Source organism: Leptidea sinapis, chromosome 7, assembly GCF_905404315.1.
Source record: "Leptidea sinapis chromosome 7, ilLepSina1.1, whole genome shotgun sequence".
Classification (NCBI taxonomy): domain Eukaryota; kingdom Metazoa; phylum Arthropoda; class Insecta; order Lepidoptera; family Pieridae; genus Leptidea; species Leptidea sinapis.
Window position 1 is genome coordinate 4,459,200 of NC_066271.1, and position 20,214 is coordinate 4,479,413.

A 20,214-nucleotide genomic window follows, 5' to 3' on the forward strand; every position below is an offset into this window, starting at 1 on the left:
CGCGTATTACTCTCCTAATTTATTATAAGCTTATTTAGCAAAAGCAACAATTTAAATATTTGCAAGCGACTCAAAATTTTGTAGCATTATGAACTCAAAAATTTGTCTGAAAAAGATGATTTACAATTTTAGTGCCTCGGCAAAGATAGAAATAAGATTAATAACAATGTTTTTATGAAACAAAAACTTAGAAAAGTTAGAAAACATCTATAATAATGTTAGACGTATAAATACTCAACGAAATCAATAATTAATATGCACTCATCAGTAGCGACTTATTCCGGAGGGTGGTTTGTGTAAGTAACTCAATTGTCTATAAGATGGAATCGCAAGTCTCAATCCCGCTGAAGGAAACGTCAGGCGGTCGGTAGTAAATGCAATTATATCATCTAATATGCCGTCTGCGACGGACGCCACGCCGGGAACCGGGTTACTTCCCATCAACGATACCACCCTTTAACTGTTTCGGGATCACTTGGGAGTTAATTGTAACACCGGTGCACCTGAGTTTACTTTATGATTCGAAGTTTGCAGCAAATACAATAAATTCTATTAGGGGTTGTTACATTATTACTAAAACAACAAGCACATTATTGTCAATAAATATTTTATTATGAAAATAAGGGACGAGGCGAGTAGGACGTTCAGCTGATGGTAATTGAGACGCTCTGTCCATAATGCAGTGCCGCTCAGGGTTATTGAAAAACCCATAAATTTTGAGAGGCACTACAAATGCGCTCGTCACCTTGAGACATAAGATGTCAAGTCTCATTTGCCCAGTAATTTCACTAGCTACGGCAACCATCAGACCGAAACACAGTAATGCTTACACATTACTGCTGTCTCCATAATCTAGCCGGCATCCTGTGCAATGGAGCCTCCCACTGGTTGTGTTATGTCCCATGTTCATTTTGTATTGAATTTATACAACTACCTTCATATTCGTGAACAATAATACTAATAACATTTCTTTCAATGAAGATTCTTAGAAATCTAATGTTGTAATCAATTAAAAAGAAAATAAAACTCTCGAAATAGAAACTACCAATGACATGCGTATTCTATACAGAATTAAGAATCAAGTTCCACTTAACCGAACAATTACAATAACTAACCAAATAAGACTCGATCAACAAGATATCAAATTCCCTCATAAGATATTGATTGGTGCAAATAAGGAAATCAAATTATTCACTGTCCGCCCCTAATTTGTTTCCAGCTCCCCTATGGAAGAGATGGAGAAATTCTTTCTCGAGTTTTCGATTACTTGTCCAATTAATTTTATAGATTCATTTGTCTTTGCGTTTTGAAATATATCCGCGATACTTTCACTGCACATTCTTTTGGCTGATTGAATTTGCAAAACTGATAAGATTACAAAATCCCTAAGCGTTTATTTATGGAACTTTTGAGGACCATAATATACTATACCAATAGGTATAAAATATAATGATAATTTATTTTAATTTGTTATGTTTTTAAAGTGATAACCCTCACTCCTAGGATTAATGCACAAATAAAATTTGAAAACAAAATTTTATGAACTAAGCGGGACTCGAACTGATATTGGGGTTGAGCAGGTTATCAACTGTAAAGTAGATCCTGTAGATGAAGCTATAACCTGAGAGTTGTACAAAGCATATAAGATTTTATGGCTCGGAATGCGAGGTCATAGGTTCGAGTCCCACATCGTTAAAAAAAATTTGTTTTCAAATTTTATTTGTGTATTTATTAGTAAAATATGTAAACGTTTCACTTTTTAGTTAGTTTCAGCCGCCGAACCGAGTTTGATCTAAAAACAATGTCAAATAAAATTTATTCAAAGTTTTTTAAATTATTTTTATATTTTACTGAATGACCATATGTTCAGAAAAAGAAGAGCCGCTGAGAAGAACATACAAGTATCTCAACGGTCACTCTTTAAATCCATCAATATTTTACAATAGCTGTAATCCAATGGCGTATGTATAGAACGTCATTGTTCTAATCTCTATTTATATAAATCCAGTGTCCTGATGTTTGTTTCCAGTGATCTCCTAAACTAATGAACAGTTTTTAATTGAGATTACATCATGGAGTGCAGTTTAGTCCATATGAGAGATAGGATAGTTTTTATTTCGACTTGACCCATAATTATTTTTATTTCCAATATTTGTTATGTATAGACATATTTTCTATGAGAGAATTTATTGACGCACAGTTCTGCTGTGAAACAATTTCATTATAACAACAGGGCATCATGTTTTACGAAATATTTCTTGTTGTTGTGAAATATTATTGACAAATTCATAAAAAAACAGTATTTTATTTATTATGTACAGAATTACGTCTGTCGGGTCAGCTATTACTATATATAAAATTAGATTGTAAGGTAAGGAGGTAAAGTGCAATGTTGCAATGCAAAGTAACTGCGCAAAGTATTTGACTTTAATTTAAAGAATAATAAACCTACTAATTTAGTCGCTGCCATATCAGAGAGTTTGGATCATCGGAGTATGAATTATATAGCTTTAGAAATGTATTTGTCCTCCCGAAAGCACGACTGCAAGTATCTAATCTAACAATTTTCACTTCTAAAATCTTTAAATAGATTTAGGAACAATATAAGTATATTTGTCTTATGAAAACCGTGGCTACAATTTCCACTTAGAGGTTAACAAAACATACAAATATATCAGTTACTAATGCACTGCTTGGCAATATTCATATTTGCTTACTGCAGTCAATTTAACATTGGGCATGTGTCTACTAGCTTCTACATGAATGACCATCACCCTCAAAGTGTTTACTTTCAACTCTGTTTATATCACTCCATCGCATTCATACAGAGGAAATTACTAAAGAAACTATAAATATTACATATTTTAACATAACTTTAAATTCAGACTCAAAACCATCGGATTTTTTTTTATTATAATAAGGGAGACGAGCAGGACTTTCAGCTGATGATAATTGATACGCCCTGCCCATAATAATAAAGTGCCGCTCAGGATTCCTGAAAAACTTAAAAATTCTGAGCGGCACTACAATTGCGCTAGTCATCTAGAGACATAATTAAGATGTTAAGTCTCATTTGCCCAGTAATTTCACTAGCTACGGCGACCAAAATGTACATGGATGTATTTAAATGGATAGTAATGTTTACACATTAATGCACGGCAGAAATAGGCGCCGTTGTGGTACCTATAATCTAGCCGGCATCCTGTGCATAGGAGCCTCCCACTGGTTTGTTTTCACCGGCAATTTACGTGACCGACTTCATTGATATTAAAATTGAAACAGAATAAGCTCTGATGGCTAATATGTTATCTTTTAAAAGATAGGCAAAAAATCGCTTAATAAACATTTATTTCGTATAAATTTATTTTCGCTCAAACAGAACTAAATGTTAGGAAAGTTTTACTTAAAGATTACTAAACTTCAAAAAAGGAGGAGGTTCTCAATTCGTCGGTTGTATGTTATTTTTTAATGTTTGTAACCTCAAAACTTTCCACTGGGTGAACTGATTTTTATATTTGAAAGCTGGTCCCATTGTAATTCCAACTAAAAATACGCAATTATTTTGATACTTTTTAGTGCATATTATATCTATTGTTTTGGAATATTGTTTTTGAAGTCGGTTGTTTATTTGTTATTTTGTTACATCATTATTTACATCTTTTTATTAGTGACTATTTATAGCACACTTATGATTAAGTACAGTACCTAGAGAATAAGTTATACCTATGAGTGTAGCTCCGGAATTTGTTGAACACCCTTCAGCTAGGGTCTAGGGTATGAGGAGAGGGAAAGTGGTGGAAATCCTTACGCCTCTGCGCTCATCTGGGTGAGTACGGTGAGTGACAACCAATGTACCGGATACACGTTATTTAATTCGCAACACTAAATACGAAAATATTGTTTCAAAATTTAAAAAAAATCGAAATGAGAATATGTAAAAAACCTTACGGTGATTTTATTACAATTATTTAAGAATACTGACATATGATAATATAATGTTACAAAATTTAAAAAAATAAATATAATATATATTTTTTTTTTATGAAAATAAGGGACGAGACGAGCAGGACGTTCAGCCGATGGTAATTGATACGCGCTACCCATTACAATGCAGTGCCGCTAAGGATTCTTGAAAAACCCAAAAATACTCAGCGGCACTACAATTGCGCTCGTTGAGACATAAGATGTTAAGTCTGATTTGCCCAGTAATTTCACTAGCTACCTTCAGACCGAAACATAGTAATGTTCACACGGCAGAAATAGGCGCCGTTGTGATACCCATAATCTACACCAATTACTAAATAAAACCAAACATACCTAAGAAGTTAGTTATGGAAGTTTTTGCTTTAAAGTTATCTTAATATCTATACCTAATATATACTACGTGCATACTAAATTACATGAAATTGATCAGATTGGCTGTGAAAACGGATTAAAAAGGTTAACAGTATAAAGAATCATTGAGAGCAAAATTTAGAGAAATAATATCTTAACTGTTGCCTCTCAATATATTCTTGATAATTTTATGTATGTACATAGGCACATAAGTGAATTTACCAGAAAATGTCATAACCATTATGTTAACACCAGAAACAAACATAAACTTATTACGCCTACTACTTGGCTAAGTCGAGTTAGTAAGTCTTTTGTGGGGCGATATTTATGATTTTATAACAAGATGCCTGATTTTTTTCAAAACTAATGTATTACGAAATTCAAAATAATTGTTAAAAAACATTTGTGTGTTAAAGGTTACTATAACATAAATGACTTTCAATGATACGACAGATTGGGAAAGGAGCGACCGCCGTCAGGCTATCAAATAAAAAGTTTTATTATACGATGTTACATTGTAACAATTTTTAAAAAAAAAAAAGCCCGCTGCGTTTTTTGCGCCTGGCCTGCTCTTTTTAGGTCTGAGGCATACTTTTTCGAGTAGTTAGTAGTTTTTTACTTTCAATAATTGATTTTAAATCCTATTTTGAATGAAAATATTTGAATTTGAATTGAATATCTCAGTTCTCTAGATTATTCAAATTGGATGTACAACCACAAGTCTAAATCCAAGTGAGTAAGAGACATTATTAGTTACTATGTATACACTCATGTAATACTTAGTGCATCATTCCTTCTAATCCGCTAATCCTTCTTACAAGCTCATGTGGCGTGATCGTGTTGCCATAAGCGGGTAATTCTTGCAATCATAAACCACTTAAATAACAAACGTTGGCTGAATGACAGAACTATAAAGGATTTCCAAATCTCTTCAAATTTAATATATTATCAGTTAAACATTAATTACTTTCTGCAAACGTAGATTACTAATTCGAAGGTATACACTACAAAATCGGATTGCCTAAAATTAAGAATAAATATGTCTGTACTTAGGTTTGCACGCACGCAAGAAGTTAAACTTCTTTGGCGCTATAAAACAAAAACCTTACAAAATTTTCTGCCTGTAAATGTAAAATTAACAAAATTGTAATATTGAAGGTAGGTATTAAATACTTCCAATGAATATTATTATAACGTGTAATTTAATATCATTAAATTATTTTTATACAATTGGAGAGAAAATATTTTGTTTATCTTAAAATTTGTATATAAAATTAAATATTTTTTTTTAAATTTATTTAATTCACGTCGTTTGGTATTGGTTGGTGTTGTTCACTAAACATATGAGTAACAAAAGGCTTGGTAGCTGAAGTATGATACAAATGGTCTACTTGACCAGCTAACGTCAGGGTGTCGAATTTGCGTGTTAAAAATTAACTTTAATAATTTTTCCCTAACATGCCAAAAGAAATTTAACTTCAATAATAAAATAAACCTCCAAAATCATAAATATTAAAGCTAAAGTAAGCAATTTACGGCCGTTCCCAATATACTATCTACAGATAGAGATAAATTACTACTTCCTACTGTCAGTAATTAGCTGTCAATAATCTGAAGCTGTCCCAATATACCCAATAAGTCATTCTTAACGCCTTATATTGGGAAGTGAATTGCAATTTCAATACAAACTTTATATCGCTGGCAAGCTATACGTCGTCCCATTGACAAACCGCACGCACGGATAAAGTGAGTTACGATTTTTATCTCAAGTAAGAGATAGACTGAATATTGGGAACGGCCGTTAATCAACAGAAGGAACTTTTACTGACACGTTCCTAGGAAAATAGAAAGCCAAATCCACACTGGTGGTTTAAAGTTCCGACACACTTCAAATTCATTTCGTTTTCCGTCGTGAAAATCACCCACGGTCCGTCCAAAGGGGTTACCGATTTAGTATTTATTCCATTTCCGCCTTTGTGAGCCTAAAAGGTGTTGGAAGGTAAACGGATCCTTTGTGATTTATGTTTACTAGATTCAAATGCAGATTTTATTTCAATGAACCCAAATTTTGTAAATCACAGTTATTTTATTTTTGGAAAGTAAACTTGCTTGTCACCGATGTGTACGAAGATTATGCGCTGAATGAAATACGATCAGGTATGTTTTAATTTTAATAATTCAAAGTTTAAATATTGCCAATTAATTTTAAGTGTTATATATTACACGGTATGTAAGGATTTTAGGCTGAGATCTATAGAGAGTACCTACTTTGCTCAGACTTTACTTACGAAAACGTAGCTAAGTGTAAGCTTATCATAATCTTTTATTTTGTTTCTATAGTCATTTGATATTATACTGAGCTTAACCTTCCAAAATCGGGAAGTGCCCTTTGGCACTAGATTGTTCATATACACAAAAATCGAAAGTGCCGTACGGCACACTACGCCCTGACCAAGTTCTGACTCTCATTTTGTTTATAAAATAGTTAATCTTGCATGGTCTTATAGCTTGTTTCAATAGCTTTCTTATACATACTCTTATATCACCATAATTATAAGCAATCTAATAAAACACGTAAATTGACAGGCCGCTGCGCGCGCGCCAAAATCACGCCGATCTTTGGCATACCGCGGCGCGGGGTACTTGCTGATTACGGAAGGTTGCTAAAACAGCCGAATACAAAAGTCAAGTTTTATCACAATCAGCAAAGTCTTACTTAAGTTAAGTCTTAGCAAAGTCTAAGAACGCTCCATAGAATTCTTAGTTTATGAGATAAGGAGGCACATTTTTCTTTCGTACCTTCGCAGGAAGCTTGCCTATACAAGATCAAGTACTTTGTAATTCTATGCCTCTTTTTTGCTTAAGTAAATGCAAGTTTGCGTAATTGAAATAGCACTTATAACCTAACCGGTCCTTTATAATCACCACAATCATTTTCTATCATTTTTATAGATAGTTATTTACTCGCAATGTCGTAAATTACTTTATATTTACTGGCTAAGCGTAACTAGTTCGGAAATAACGTATGATTTCAGTAGCTATGTTAATTTGAAGTTTTGATCTGTTGTCATTAGCGAGTAAAAAGAAATTGTATCCTTTGATTAAGGATTGGTCTCCGTTGCGCTCCGACTATATACCGCACTACCTAAGAACAATAGCTTTTTTATTACGGCAACTATTAGATGCTTGTGTGCGTAAAATTTTGTAACATACGCTTCGTGTTATTTTACATTGAAATCAATAAAATACATAATACTTACTGTTGATATATTGTGATCCCAGTGTCTTACTTATTTCTTGTAGTATTATTTATTAAAATTAATTATTATTAGTAAAGTTTAAAAGAACATGTAGCACGTCAACGTCACACTTTTTTCGAGACTGGCTCTAGTACGCCCACTTGGGCGTAGTATTCGTTGTCGCACTTTGCGACTACGCCTGCGGTATCTAGTTGGAGCGCAGCGGAGACCAATCCTTAATGTAAGTTTTTATCTCAAAAAAGTTTGATAACGGGATATTGTCAAATCCAAAACTAAAAAGTTGATCCATTGGCTATTTGCAATGTTAAAAGTAACTATTAATAATATTTGCGTAACTAGAGTTCCAATAGTACAAAATATAGGATGGTACAATTCAATTTTTTACTAAAAAGATCGCAAAAAAAGAATGCTGGTAGAGTTTCTTGCGCCGCTTCTTCTCTCTCAGAGCGCCATTTGTTTCCGAAGCGGTAGTAGTATCTAGTATATTAGAAATGACATCAAAAAGAATTCTAAAGGAATCAATATTGAGAAAATGAATGCCTTTTATGCCTTTTTATGCCCTTTATTCATGTACACAATTCTCCTACAAATCCCAGCATCCCACTCAATACGCCATTATCAAAAAATTTTCATAATTCACAGTTTAAAAAAATATAGCATATTTTTACTAAGAAGCAAATAGTTTTGAATTTTCAAATTCCTGTCAAATGTACGAAGGCAAAGAGATTTGAGTACCATCGACAAAATTGATTTATGCCCAACATTGCTGATAATACTTTTAAAATCATAAAAACAGTTAGGTTTATATTTGCACGAAATAGATTGTATGACAATTGGTAGACTTTCAGTGTCTAATAAAATGATAACAGTTATTTAGGAAATGTATATTCAAGCGAAAATCGACCTACTTGTTTATTATAGTACATAGATCGATCATAGGCAAAGGCAAATCATTCACATAAAAAAAATATCTATACATGTACTTAATAGCGTCTATATATCTATATATACTAGATGAATTAAGAGTTTTCACTTCAAAAAAGGGTTATTACTTACTAAGAAATGATCCACTAGTTAGCATATTCTGTAAAAAAATAACGTATGAAATCAAACACGGTCAATCGTAGTCGGATTTGAATTAAAATAATATTAAAACAGGATCAAACCTGTCTTCTTACAAGATTATTCAAATACAAAAATACAATCCCACAGCTTCGTAATAATGTATTTTATCTTAATACTGTCCTCCATTCCATTTTAGGATTAGGAGCTCTGAATAAAAAATAGAGTTATTGAAATGCCATCAATCTTTATAAATCCAATTCCATTAGGCAATAAACTATATCTCACTGAGTGAGGTTTCTGTGGCAATTTAGTTTAAATATTGTTGTTCTATTTATTATTAATGCAAAATTTTAAGTCACATAATAATGAGATTCTTCATGTATCCATACTTTCCATCACTACACTACATATTATAAAACAAGTTCAAGTCCACCGCGTCTGTCTGTCTATTAGCGATAAACTCAGAAACCACTGCACCGATTTTTATGGTGTTTTCACCAATGGACAGTGTGGTTCTTGAGGAAGGTTTTAGTATATAATTTGTTAAGTTTTTGTATATATTAATTATTTGGGATCTTTCACCGAAAACCTTTGAGATGTAAGAAAATAATGTATGGTGGAATTGTCTTATATAGGTCTACGAAAATGTCCGCTGGCATATATCTGTCTCTAAAGGATAACATACCATATCCATTTTAATACCATAAAAAATTGATAATTATAAAGCGGTAATGTCTTCTACATGTTTTTACTACTGTTTACAAAACTACAATATAATTCATTATCATTTATTACTACATACCATAAAATCATTCAGAAATACGTTTTTGTTTCATATTTAACTCATCAACTTTGATTACACATTTCCGATGGCTTTAGAATACATTATCCCCAAATTCTTACATCTTTTTTTTTCTATTGACAGAACAGCGTGTGTCGGGTCAGCTAGTTAAAATATAAAACCTTCACAGATATCGTTTAAAATTATTCGGGTGTATTATAAAACAAAAATATATATTTATTTAAGTTTTTATCCATTACCTATATTGTATTTATAATAATTAATAGATATAATATGCATACGATATTCCCAAACACAAAAATACAGTCCCATGCAGTAGTAAATTCAATATTTAACACTTATAAAACCACTTAATTCAGGCACAGTGAACATGGATAGGAAGGTACATGCATCATTGTTCGTGTTGTGAGTACCGCAGCATGGTGTCATACCTCATTGAGGTATCCCAGTGGGGAGTCCACAGTAGCAACAAACGCAATGGTCGTTTTTGTGCGGCTCAACGTTTTATCAAACATGTTAATGACTGGCTTTATGATACCAACAAAAGAAGTGTGCCAACGGAGGCGTTAAATCCCTTACGATTTGGCCATCACAATTATTTGTCATAAGATCGAACGTCAGTTCATCGGTCTGTTAGAGTTACGGCCTTACAAATATAATTGATATAAAGTTATACCGGGAATAAGCCAAGTATATGCAAATTTTTTACAAATAGACATTTTATATAACGTTTCCAAACGTTTATTTGCAAGGCTGCCTGATATTCGGAAATCTTCAGAATTATTATTGTATTGACAGTGTTGTCAACGATATAGTCAAAATTTTGTATGTTCTTGATTTATTCTCAGGTATAACTTTACGCCAAGTTTGTTTGTAAGGCCGTTAATGTTGTGTATATATGGTAATTAAATTACAATCTGCAATATAACAGTATTATTGCTTAATAAACATTTCAAATTTCCAGCGTAAATTATTGGATAATACTTATTAATGAAAATGTATCCATGTTTGATACATGTGGGGGGTAGCTTTATTAATGATTAATGAATAAAATTGTTGATTGAATTAAATTTGAGAATAATTATCTATGAGATGATTTTTGACGTTGTTCTTTTCTCATAGATATGTTCAGAAATCGAAACTGTTTTTTTCTTGACAGTTCTAAAAAAAGGGTAGGTGATAGGTATATAATTTTCATGGAAATCTGACTGTGGAATTAGAGTATTTTGAAATTTTATAAGTATTGTTTTGAATGGCATCCTAAGTGTTCTAGAAGAGACATAGCCTAAATTACTCCTACGAACGATAAAAAAATTAACTGAAGCAAAACGACATATAGACACACATATTTGATAATAGGTCTTTTGGTATAAACACCATGTACATATAAATTTTGACAGACAAACAGATATTTTAATTTCATGTTCAGATATTTTTGGAATATTATTTTCAACTAAACTTACCATTCTCAAAGAAGACACTAAAATAAAATAAAACAAACATGCTTAAATCAATACACAAAAGCGAATATTGATTGTAAATTTATCTGTGTTCAGGATTTATTATCAACATAAGGGTGTAACCTGGAAGCAGACTCACTGAATGAGAGATGAAATGTGATACTTTATGGTGAACAGAATTTGTGACTAAATCATAACAAATAAAATGACACACACTAAAGCAATCTTTTGTGGATAGTGCGGTAATCCAGCGTCGCGATCTGATACGTCGTGGTCTTCCAGGCTACACCCAGGACTCGCGAGTTTCCAAACGTATCCAAAATGCGCAAGCAACTTATGGACATACCTGTCGGGCGCTTTCATTGACAGGCATCTGAAATGAAGAAAAAATTCCATCCAAATCGTTGAAAATTATAAATTTAAAAACAAATCTTTCTCCAAATACACAGATAAATTTACATGAAATCATATCTATAATAATCTTAATAATATCAATTCAATGGTTACAATAGAAATCGACCAAAACATAAAAGGTGCATCGTGATACAAAAATGAAAAGTAAACATTAAAAAGGGAACAAACAATAATGTGGCAGAAACAGTTAAAAATAACATTGCAAGATGTAATAGGACAGTTGTTAAAATATGGGGTAGCATGAAACGGCTTGACTCCTGAGTGCGGTGATATTATAGTGCGCTTGCACGCGATACAGATGTGAGCCGAGTCGGGCGTGGGCGCGTGTCTATAGCGCGACTGGCCTGCGTTGCTACTTGCTGTGTGATGTGCTTTCTTACGATATGTTTCATCTTGTCATTCATTCCACGTAATATATTCACTAACCTCTACTATATACCACTGGACTGGCGGCTGTCAATGTGCTCTTGTGCCTGTTTGATATTCGCCATTTTGGCGCTGTTGGCCATGTAGCGAGAGTCTGCGGTACTAAAACTATTGAATACAACCTCAGCAAACATCGATAGGTGGTGGGAAACTATTTCCAAAGAAAAATGTGTAGTTTAATACGTTGATTCTTGAAGCATAAATAACAAGGAAAAGGAACAAAATTAATTCAAAATGCAAAAATACTTTAGTCAAAATACGTCAAGATTAGTTCTCTGGACACTCGCGAGTGGCTCTTCAAATAGGCATAAACATTTGCTGTGAAATATATAGCCTGTCGAGTGGTATTTACACAGGTCAGTGTAATATATCGTTGCATAGACCCGTAACGTTGTCCGTATCAAATTCGACGTATTATTTCAAGTAAAACAATCACTAAATAAATATTAAGTGGTGCTTGGCACAATAAGTCACAGAAAAAGACTAACAGAGCATAATCGAAAAACTATTTTTATTGCCTTGTTAACATAAGTATGATGCGAAGGTGTAGATTGTTTTATTTCAAAACTATTTCACGAATTGTGATGAAACTTTTTTATATAGGAATAAGTATATAGGAATCTCATGTTTCTGACAGTTTTGTTAGTAATAAGTAAATGTTTATTTCAGATAAGTATTATCCATAATATGTTAGTAGCACAAAGATCAAATAACTTTATTAGTAAATCCTAGTATCAGGAGACATGTCTGTTTATCATCTTTTGTTTCATCTTTGAATGAAACATATCATGCAAAATTAAAAAATTGTATCTCCCTGCTTTTCTTTATGAAAATAAGGGACGAGACGAGCAGGACGTTCAGCTGATGGTAATTGATACGCCCTACCCATTACAATGCAGTGCCACTCAGGATTCTTGAAAAATCAAAAAATTCTGAGTGGCACTACAATTGCGCTCATCACCTTGAGTCATAAGATGTTAAGGCTCATTTGCCCAGTAATTTCACTAGCTACGGCGCCCTTCAGACCGAAACACAGTAATGTTTACACATTACTGTTTCACGGCAGAAAAAGACGCCGTTGTGGTATCCACAATCAAGTTTTCAAGATAATGGTACACTTAGGAGAACACTCAAAATGAATTTTGAGTTTTCTTCTACAAAGGACGTTATGAATTATCCGGTATTTAAAACGTTCTAATACATACGTAACTCATAACACACAAATAACCTCCTCCATAATTTTACTCAACAATACGATTAATATTAAGTCATTACGGTATTGGCCGCCCTTTCCCAATGGACGAATTTATTATATTATTACCGGACGAAATCACGCAAACGAAATCGTAAAATTGAAGAAAGTCAATTTGGTTAAATTGAATCCAATTCTGATATCCCTCGTCCATTTAGAAAATGATCAAATATGTATTGCATAAGTGATTCATTTGCTTTAAAAATAGGAAATATATTAGCCATTTAGAAACTATTTCTTGATACATTTAGTAAGTAATGGTCTTACAAATATACTTGATATAAAGTTAAAACTGGAAATAAACCAAGAATAAATAATAAACTTTCTTACGATAGGTTTATTCGGACGCAAAGCAATTTGCAGTGATCTGCAAAGGTCACGAAACGTTGGGTTAAAAAATATAATCATGAAAGTAACGCAAAAATCAAATGTAAAAATACAGTTATAGTAACACGCGTTTTAATCCTTTCAAAAGTATTTAATTTAAATCATCATTCTCATATCGTACGGTTTCCATACTGCGTTCAATTTCCTTTCTAGGAAATAAAATATGAATTAATACTATATAATATTCAGGCTGAGTTCTGTCTGTAACGAATTGTAAACGAGATGTTATTTATATTTAAAGATTTATCTTAATTCTTAATCTGTGTGAAACTATAACATTAAAACACCACTCTCACATTCATAACGTGTGCACATAACAATTCAAAAAGTACTCGAAAAAACCGATCTATCAATATTATAACACAAAAAAGAATGCAAGTCAGTTAATAATCCCGAATCGACACACGACAATAGAAATAAAGTCAGAGTCACTTTTTTAATAATGGCAATTCTGCTTTTCTTTTTTTTTCACCGCCACCCTAGGTTCGTTTGACATTTGAACTGGCTGATGGCTTGGCGGCCATGATTGATCGACACAACTGTAAATAAGTGTAATTTAACATTAATTTTTGTACGCGCTTTTTTTGAAGGTACCCATGTCGTATCGTCCCGGAAACACCGCGCAAGGAAGTTCATTCCACAGCTTTGTTGTACGTGGAAGAAAGCTCCTTGTAAACCACACTGTGGAGGACCGCCACACATCCAGATGGTGGGAATGATATCCTAACTTGTGGCGTGTCGTGCGAAGGAGGAATTCGGCGGCAGGAATCCGGTTAAGCTGTAAACAATAATATAATCATAATTTACATACAAATTAGCCGATGATGAAATGGCGTTCATTTGTCACTCGGCCATGTCATTCGTACTCAATATATGAAAGATCATCAAGCGAAATGCATCGTTGCAATCTTATACCACTTAAATTAACATTTTTGTTTCATTCTCACTAGATTATTGTAAACTTGTTGTATATAACACTCTATTTCCAAGATTTATGGTTGAAAATTCAAAAACTTGAGCTGAAGTTTTGAAGAATGAGTGACTGAATACAATTTATCATCGGTGTAAGTATCCGCCCATGGCGTAACAAATCTCCAGTCAATAACTGGCCACAAAGAATTCTAATCTTTCTTTGATTATAAAAAAATATTTCAAATTGAATTTTCGACGAACTACAATCTAAATTTAGGCGCCAAGCAGAAGCACAGTACATTATTGTTTAACCAGACATCTTTTACAATAACGCGCTTGATTTGAACGATTCAAAAACTCAATAGAGTTGTGTCACACAGATAAATTACATTTGACAGGTTTTATTACATTGATGCAGCCAAGGTATGACTTCCAATTGATACTGATGTGTCGGCAGTCGGGATGTGGGGGTCTAGGAGACTATTTAAGGCTCGTAATATTAGAAGCGATATGAAGTCATAGTTTTACTGTTTGCTAGCGAAAAGTTGACGACCACATTTCTATTTGGTAAGAGTCCTGTCCTTAGATTTTGTGGTATACATAATCTCTTCCCGTGGAGCAACTCTATATTAGTATATGTCTTATTTTAGTATATTCTGATTGGTAGGAATTTTTAATTAATATATATTTTCTTTTTGTTATGATAATTAGGGATAAAATAAAACAAAACCCAAAAATTCTGAGTGGCACTTAAATTGCGCTCGTCACCTTGAGACATAAGATGTTAAGTCTCATTTGCCCAGTAATTTCACTAGCTACGGCTAGTATAAAATAATAAAGAGTAAAATGTTTATATAGGTACTAATAACACAGGACTAAACAAGTAAAACTATGGTGGCTTCAAAAGCATGAACTATAGTACAGCTAACAACACCCTTCTCCAGGCAGGATAGAATGATATCCCATGGATGAAGTTCTAAATAGGTACATGAAGTTAATTTACATTTGTTTAGTTGATAGTTTAACCAAAAAACCGTATACAGTTAGTGCTAACCAAATAGAATCGGAGTAATTAAAAAAAAAAATTATTATCAATGGGCATAGGTGAGCACCTAATATTAAGTGAATTCTATCAGAATGTCCGTTGAAGATTGACGGGAAGAATTAAATTTAAGTTACAATAAGACGATCATTGATATTGACAAGCCACAACCTGAGAGTTGAACAAAGCATACAAGATTTTATGACGTTACGTCACTGGAACAGTTAGCTCAGTTGGCAGAGCACTCGCACGGAACGCGAGAGGTCGTGGATTAAAGTCCCGCATCGTTCATAAAAAAATTGTTTTCAAATTTTATTTGTGATCATATTGACATTGTCCTTAAAATTAGTTAATAAGCTAGCAAAATGCATTGAGAATTACATTTGCACATACTCACAAAATAAATTCGTAATAGAACAGCCTTACAAAACAGACGAAAGTAGTGTATTAAACCTACTTTATTGATCTACTTAAAACAAGCGAATATAGCGCTCCCACTATATAACCTCCCAGTAATATAGCACTCATTGAAATTATGTAAACAGGGTGGTGTTAATAATATAATAAGTAAAAGAAGACAGCTACCAGTAGAAGTATGCCGGCTAGATAATGGGTACCACAACGGCGCCTTCTTCTGCCGTGAAGCAGTAATGTGTAAGTATTATTGTGTTTCGGTCTGAAAGGCGCCGTAGCTAGTGAAATTACAGTGCAAATGAGACTTAACATCTTATGTCTCAAGATGACAAGCGCAATTGTAGTGCCACTCAGAATTATTATGTTTTTCAAGAATCCTGAGCGGCACGGCATTGTAATGGGTAGTGCATATCAATTACCATCAACTAACTTCCTGCTCGTCTCGTCCCTTATTTTCATAAAAAGAAAACTACTTCACGCACTGTCAAAATGAGTCCCAATTAGGACACTTTGGAGTAACGCAATACTATAACATATTTCTTTTTTTTTTTAGTAAAAAAAGATTAATTCAAGTACCAGACCGAAGTACCGAGTTAATAAAACTTAATAAAAGTTGATGCCTTTATTTGTAGGATGATCCACAAGAATATAACGCAGAAAGTAAACACTCGGAGCTGCTCAAGGGGCTAGAAATTTGTAAGCTCTCAATTAAATGATACGTTATTATTTTCCGCCCCTTTTGATAATCAAACAAATTATTTCGTAATATTTCGTCCGGTTAATTTACTTTGTTAATTATTATTTCAATTGTTATTTGTTAAATTTATCTCCTTAAATACAAGACGTAATCAATAGGGTGGATGTGAATGAATAGAGAATTATTTACATTAAAATTATTTACAATTTATATTATTAAATGGGCTTTACACTAGAACATTTCCCTGGAAAAAAACGTTGTTATTGTCTTTTTTTCAGGATTCTTGAAAAGCCAAAAAATTCCGAGCGGCACTACAATTGCGCTCGTCACCTTGAGACGTAAGATGTTAAGTCTTATTTGCCCAGTAATTTCACTAGCTACGGCGCCCTTCAGACCGAAACACAGTAATGTTTACACATTACTACTTAACGGCAGAAATAGGCGCCGTTGTGGTACCCACAATGTAGCCGGCATCCTGTGCAAAAGAGCCTTCCACTGGTAAGTGTGTAAGATTACAATAATTTAAATTAGTGCAGGTTTATTCTTGGTTTAAAAATAGGTGGGACTAACGAGTGTACGGGTTTGATGATATGTAATTACAGCAATGACATGCTAAGTCTTACACTCGCGATGTATATGTCACTTTGTGGGAAATAGAGTCTAACAGTTCATCGCTATTTTATTCAATGTTTTCACAGTTGTCACAGTCTTTATAGACGTACAAATTATCTAAGCAGATAAATTAAAAACGCAAATCCCTTTTTTAATATAAAATATGATCTAAAGTCTTAGAACAGTTTTCCAGATACATCGGGAAAAATTTAAATATTCATAAATGCAGTAGGTATTAACTCTTCTACCGCACCTGGCATTGTAAACTTTTGACACTGCCTTACAAACATTTTTCCCGGAAAATAATTGTACATTTATCCTCCAGAGGGCATTTATTTCCCTTCACCCACAATTCGGCTTGGAAACAAGCCAATTAGTACATTATTTCTTACTTTTAAATCTTAAGACGTCTCCATACATTTTTGAATTTTTATAGTATCGCTTAATTTTTTTTATAACAGTAAGGGAAGAGACGAGCAGGACGTAATGCTGATGGTAATTGATACGCCCTTCCCATTACAATGCAGTGCCGCTCGAGATTCTTGAAAAACTCAATAATTCTGACCGGCACTACAATTGTGCTCGTCACCTTGAGACGTCATAAGATGTTAATTATCATTTGCCCAGTAATTTCACTAGATACGGCGCCGTTGTGGTATTCTAGCCGACATCCGGTGCAAAGGAGCCTCACAATGGTAAAAACGGCAAGAAAAACTTACGATTAGGCAAACTTTTATTGTTGTGTGAATGTTTTGAGTGTGTTGTATTTTTTATTCCTTTTATGAATAAATAAATAAATATTTTTTTAAGTTTATGAGTTTAGTGATTTAGTGTATTTAGTGATAGCTATATTCAATATATTTTTAAGCTAGTCACAATGTCAATATATAACAACAGGTACCTTTGGTAGCCAAGAAATCAGAGTACTTACTACAGAGTTCTGTACTCAAAATAGTTTTAGTTTCTAATGCTGTGGCCTTCTTGTAGTGATAAGGCGTATATATGCATTATTACATAAATTCGTCATTTACCATTAATTAATTACAAAATTGTAATCATTTTATAGATATCATATTCTTTTTAACGCCTCAGAATTTCTTGCATATTTGTGGATATTAGCACATAACATACTTATTCCCGAAACCGACATTTTATTAATAATTTACAGAAATCCACACAAATGACGTCACAAAAAGAAGATTAAAAACTAATACAATTTCAAATATATTTCGTGTTATAACACCTTAACAAGACTTCCCCTTTCTGTTCAAAGAATAATCCTTTATTTTTAAAATTTATTGCACTCCGAAGAAATATTACATCTGAATCGCTTAAGTCCATGCTTGCTCCTTGTAATCCAAACTGGAATTAGATTCGCTTGTTTGACGTTAATTAAAAGGGTTACTTTACAAACAATTATATTGAAAATCTCCCACAAATACTATTTTCTTTCAAAGTTCTTTTGTTTCTTTGTTTTTTTAATAATTCTTTTAAATTTCGTAAAAAATTTGTTTTGTACATTTTCTGGGATCATATTGTAGAGGCATATACATCGCCCAATAAAAGACTTACAGTTATACTAGCTGACCCAGCAAACGTTGTATTGCCGATATTAAAATCGCGATACAAAAGTAACTGTTGATCGTAGATAGGTGAAAATTTTAAATTGTATGTGTTTTTAATGCTGACTCATAGACCACCCTTAACATTTAGGGGGATGAATCATAGATGTTGTCCGATTCTCAGACCTACCATACTCGTATATGCACTCAAAATTTCATGAGAATCGGTCAAGCCGTTTCGGAGGAGTTCAAAGTTTAACACCATGACACGAGTATTTTATATATTAGTTTTTGTTCAAACATAGCATAGCAAGAAAAATGAGACTGATACGATGGAAGCTGTGGATGGAACAGAAGCGATCACCGCAGGCATCGACGGACAGGACCACAATTTATGAATAGAAGCGAACATTTTAGATCATTGTAATGTATACTTTATTTCCACAAAGTAAGGAACCATTTTGTATACAAAGTTTGCGATCAAAACAACGGTTGCTGCATATCTTGAGAACAAGTTCGCTATCGTAAAGAAACTCTGAGCAATGTTATAAATGGGTTTGTTTTTTATGCTTTTAAGTGAGTTTTCTACCGATTTTCGCATGGACACACGTTGTATGGAGTACAAAAAGGATATAGTGACGACCTATATAGCCGAGTGGTTAGCGATCCTACCTACTAAGCTAGAGGTCCCGGGTCCGAATCCCGGTAGGTGCAAGCATTTATATGATGAATATGGATGTTTGTTTCCGAGTTATGGATGTTTAAATGTATTTATGTATGTTTATATGAATTTATGTATGTTTAAGTAAGTATATTGTATTAAATATAAAATTTTCTTGTAACCCATAACACAGGCTATATATGCTTAACTTAGGGCAAAATAATTTGTGTAAAAAGTGTGTCAATATATTATATTATAGGATTATAAAAAAAACAGTAGCATTCCGGCAGTGTCGACAGAAATGAAAAAACCGTCAGAAATATTATTTTTGTGCAGAAAATTTTAAATGAAGTATTTTTTAGTAACAATAGCGGTAACAATGTCGCAAGTTATATTGTTTTATTCTCATCTCAAAAAAAAGCCAACGCTCCTAAAGAAATGCTTACTTCAAAATCTTACGTACAATTTCTGCTAAACCCAGAAGTATTTTCTAGTTCGGTGCATCAAATTGTCTCTAGACAAAGAGATTTGTTGTATTCTCATAGATACCTACATGTCATCTTTATTTCTTTTCTTTTTGTATCTTATTAACGCAAATGTTATGTGTATTAGGGTCTTTAACCACCTTCCAAAGAATTTTAGAGAGATGTTTAGACATCTCTCTCAACATTAATGCATAAAAATTTTTAATTATGGCTAATAGATAAATGTTGTATAAAAAAAAACTTTATCCAAAAATAATAGTATTTAAATGTAATTTTTTGAGAGGTACCTACAAAATAATGTTTATTTTATATTATATTATTGAATAAAGCTATGTAATGTGTATTAATGACGTATAAATATAAAAATTCCAATTTTGACAATCAAATATTTGTATGCCGATATATTGGCGAATTGTGCTGTACACCAA

At 32.9% G+C, this 20,214-nt stretch overlaps 1 protein-coding gene across 11 annotated transcripts in view; it reads right to left on the reverse strand.

Annotated features, from left to right (window-relative positions):
• Window positions 1-20,214, reverse strand: part of LOC126965384 (dachshund homolog 2) — a 235,616-nt gene that overhangs the window by 184,854 nt on the left and 30,548 nt on the right. For 6 of the 11 annotated variants that reach the window (XM_050808953.1, XM_050808951.1, XM_050808948.1 and 3 more), the window contains exon 2: window positions 11,269-11,295. The exons of the other annotated variants lie outside the window; for them this stretch is intronic. In XM_050808953.1, the coding sequence (XP_050664910.1) occupies window positions 11,269-11,295 (27 nt within the window). The remainder of the gene's footprint in view (window positions 1-11,268; window positions 11,296-20,214) is intronic. 11 annotated transcript variants of the gene reach the window in all.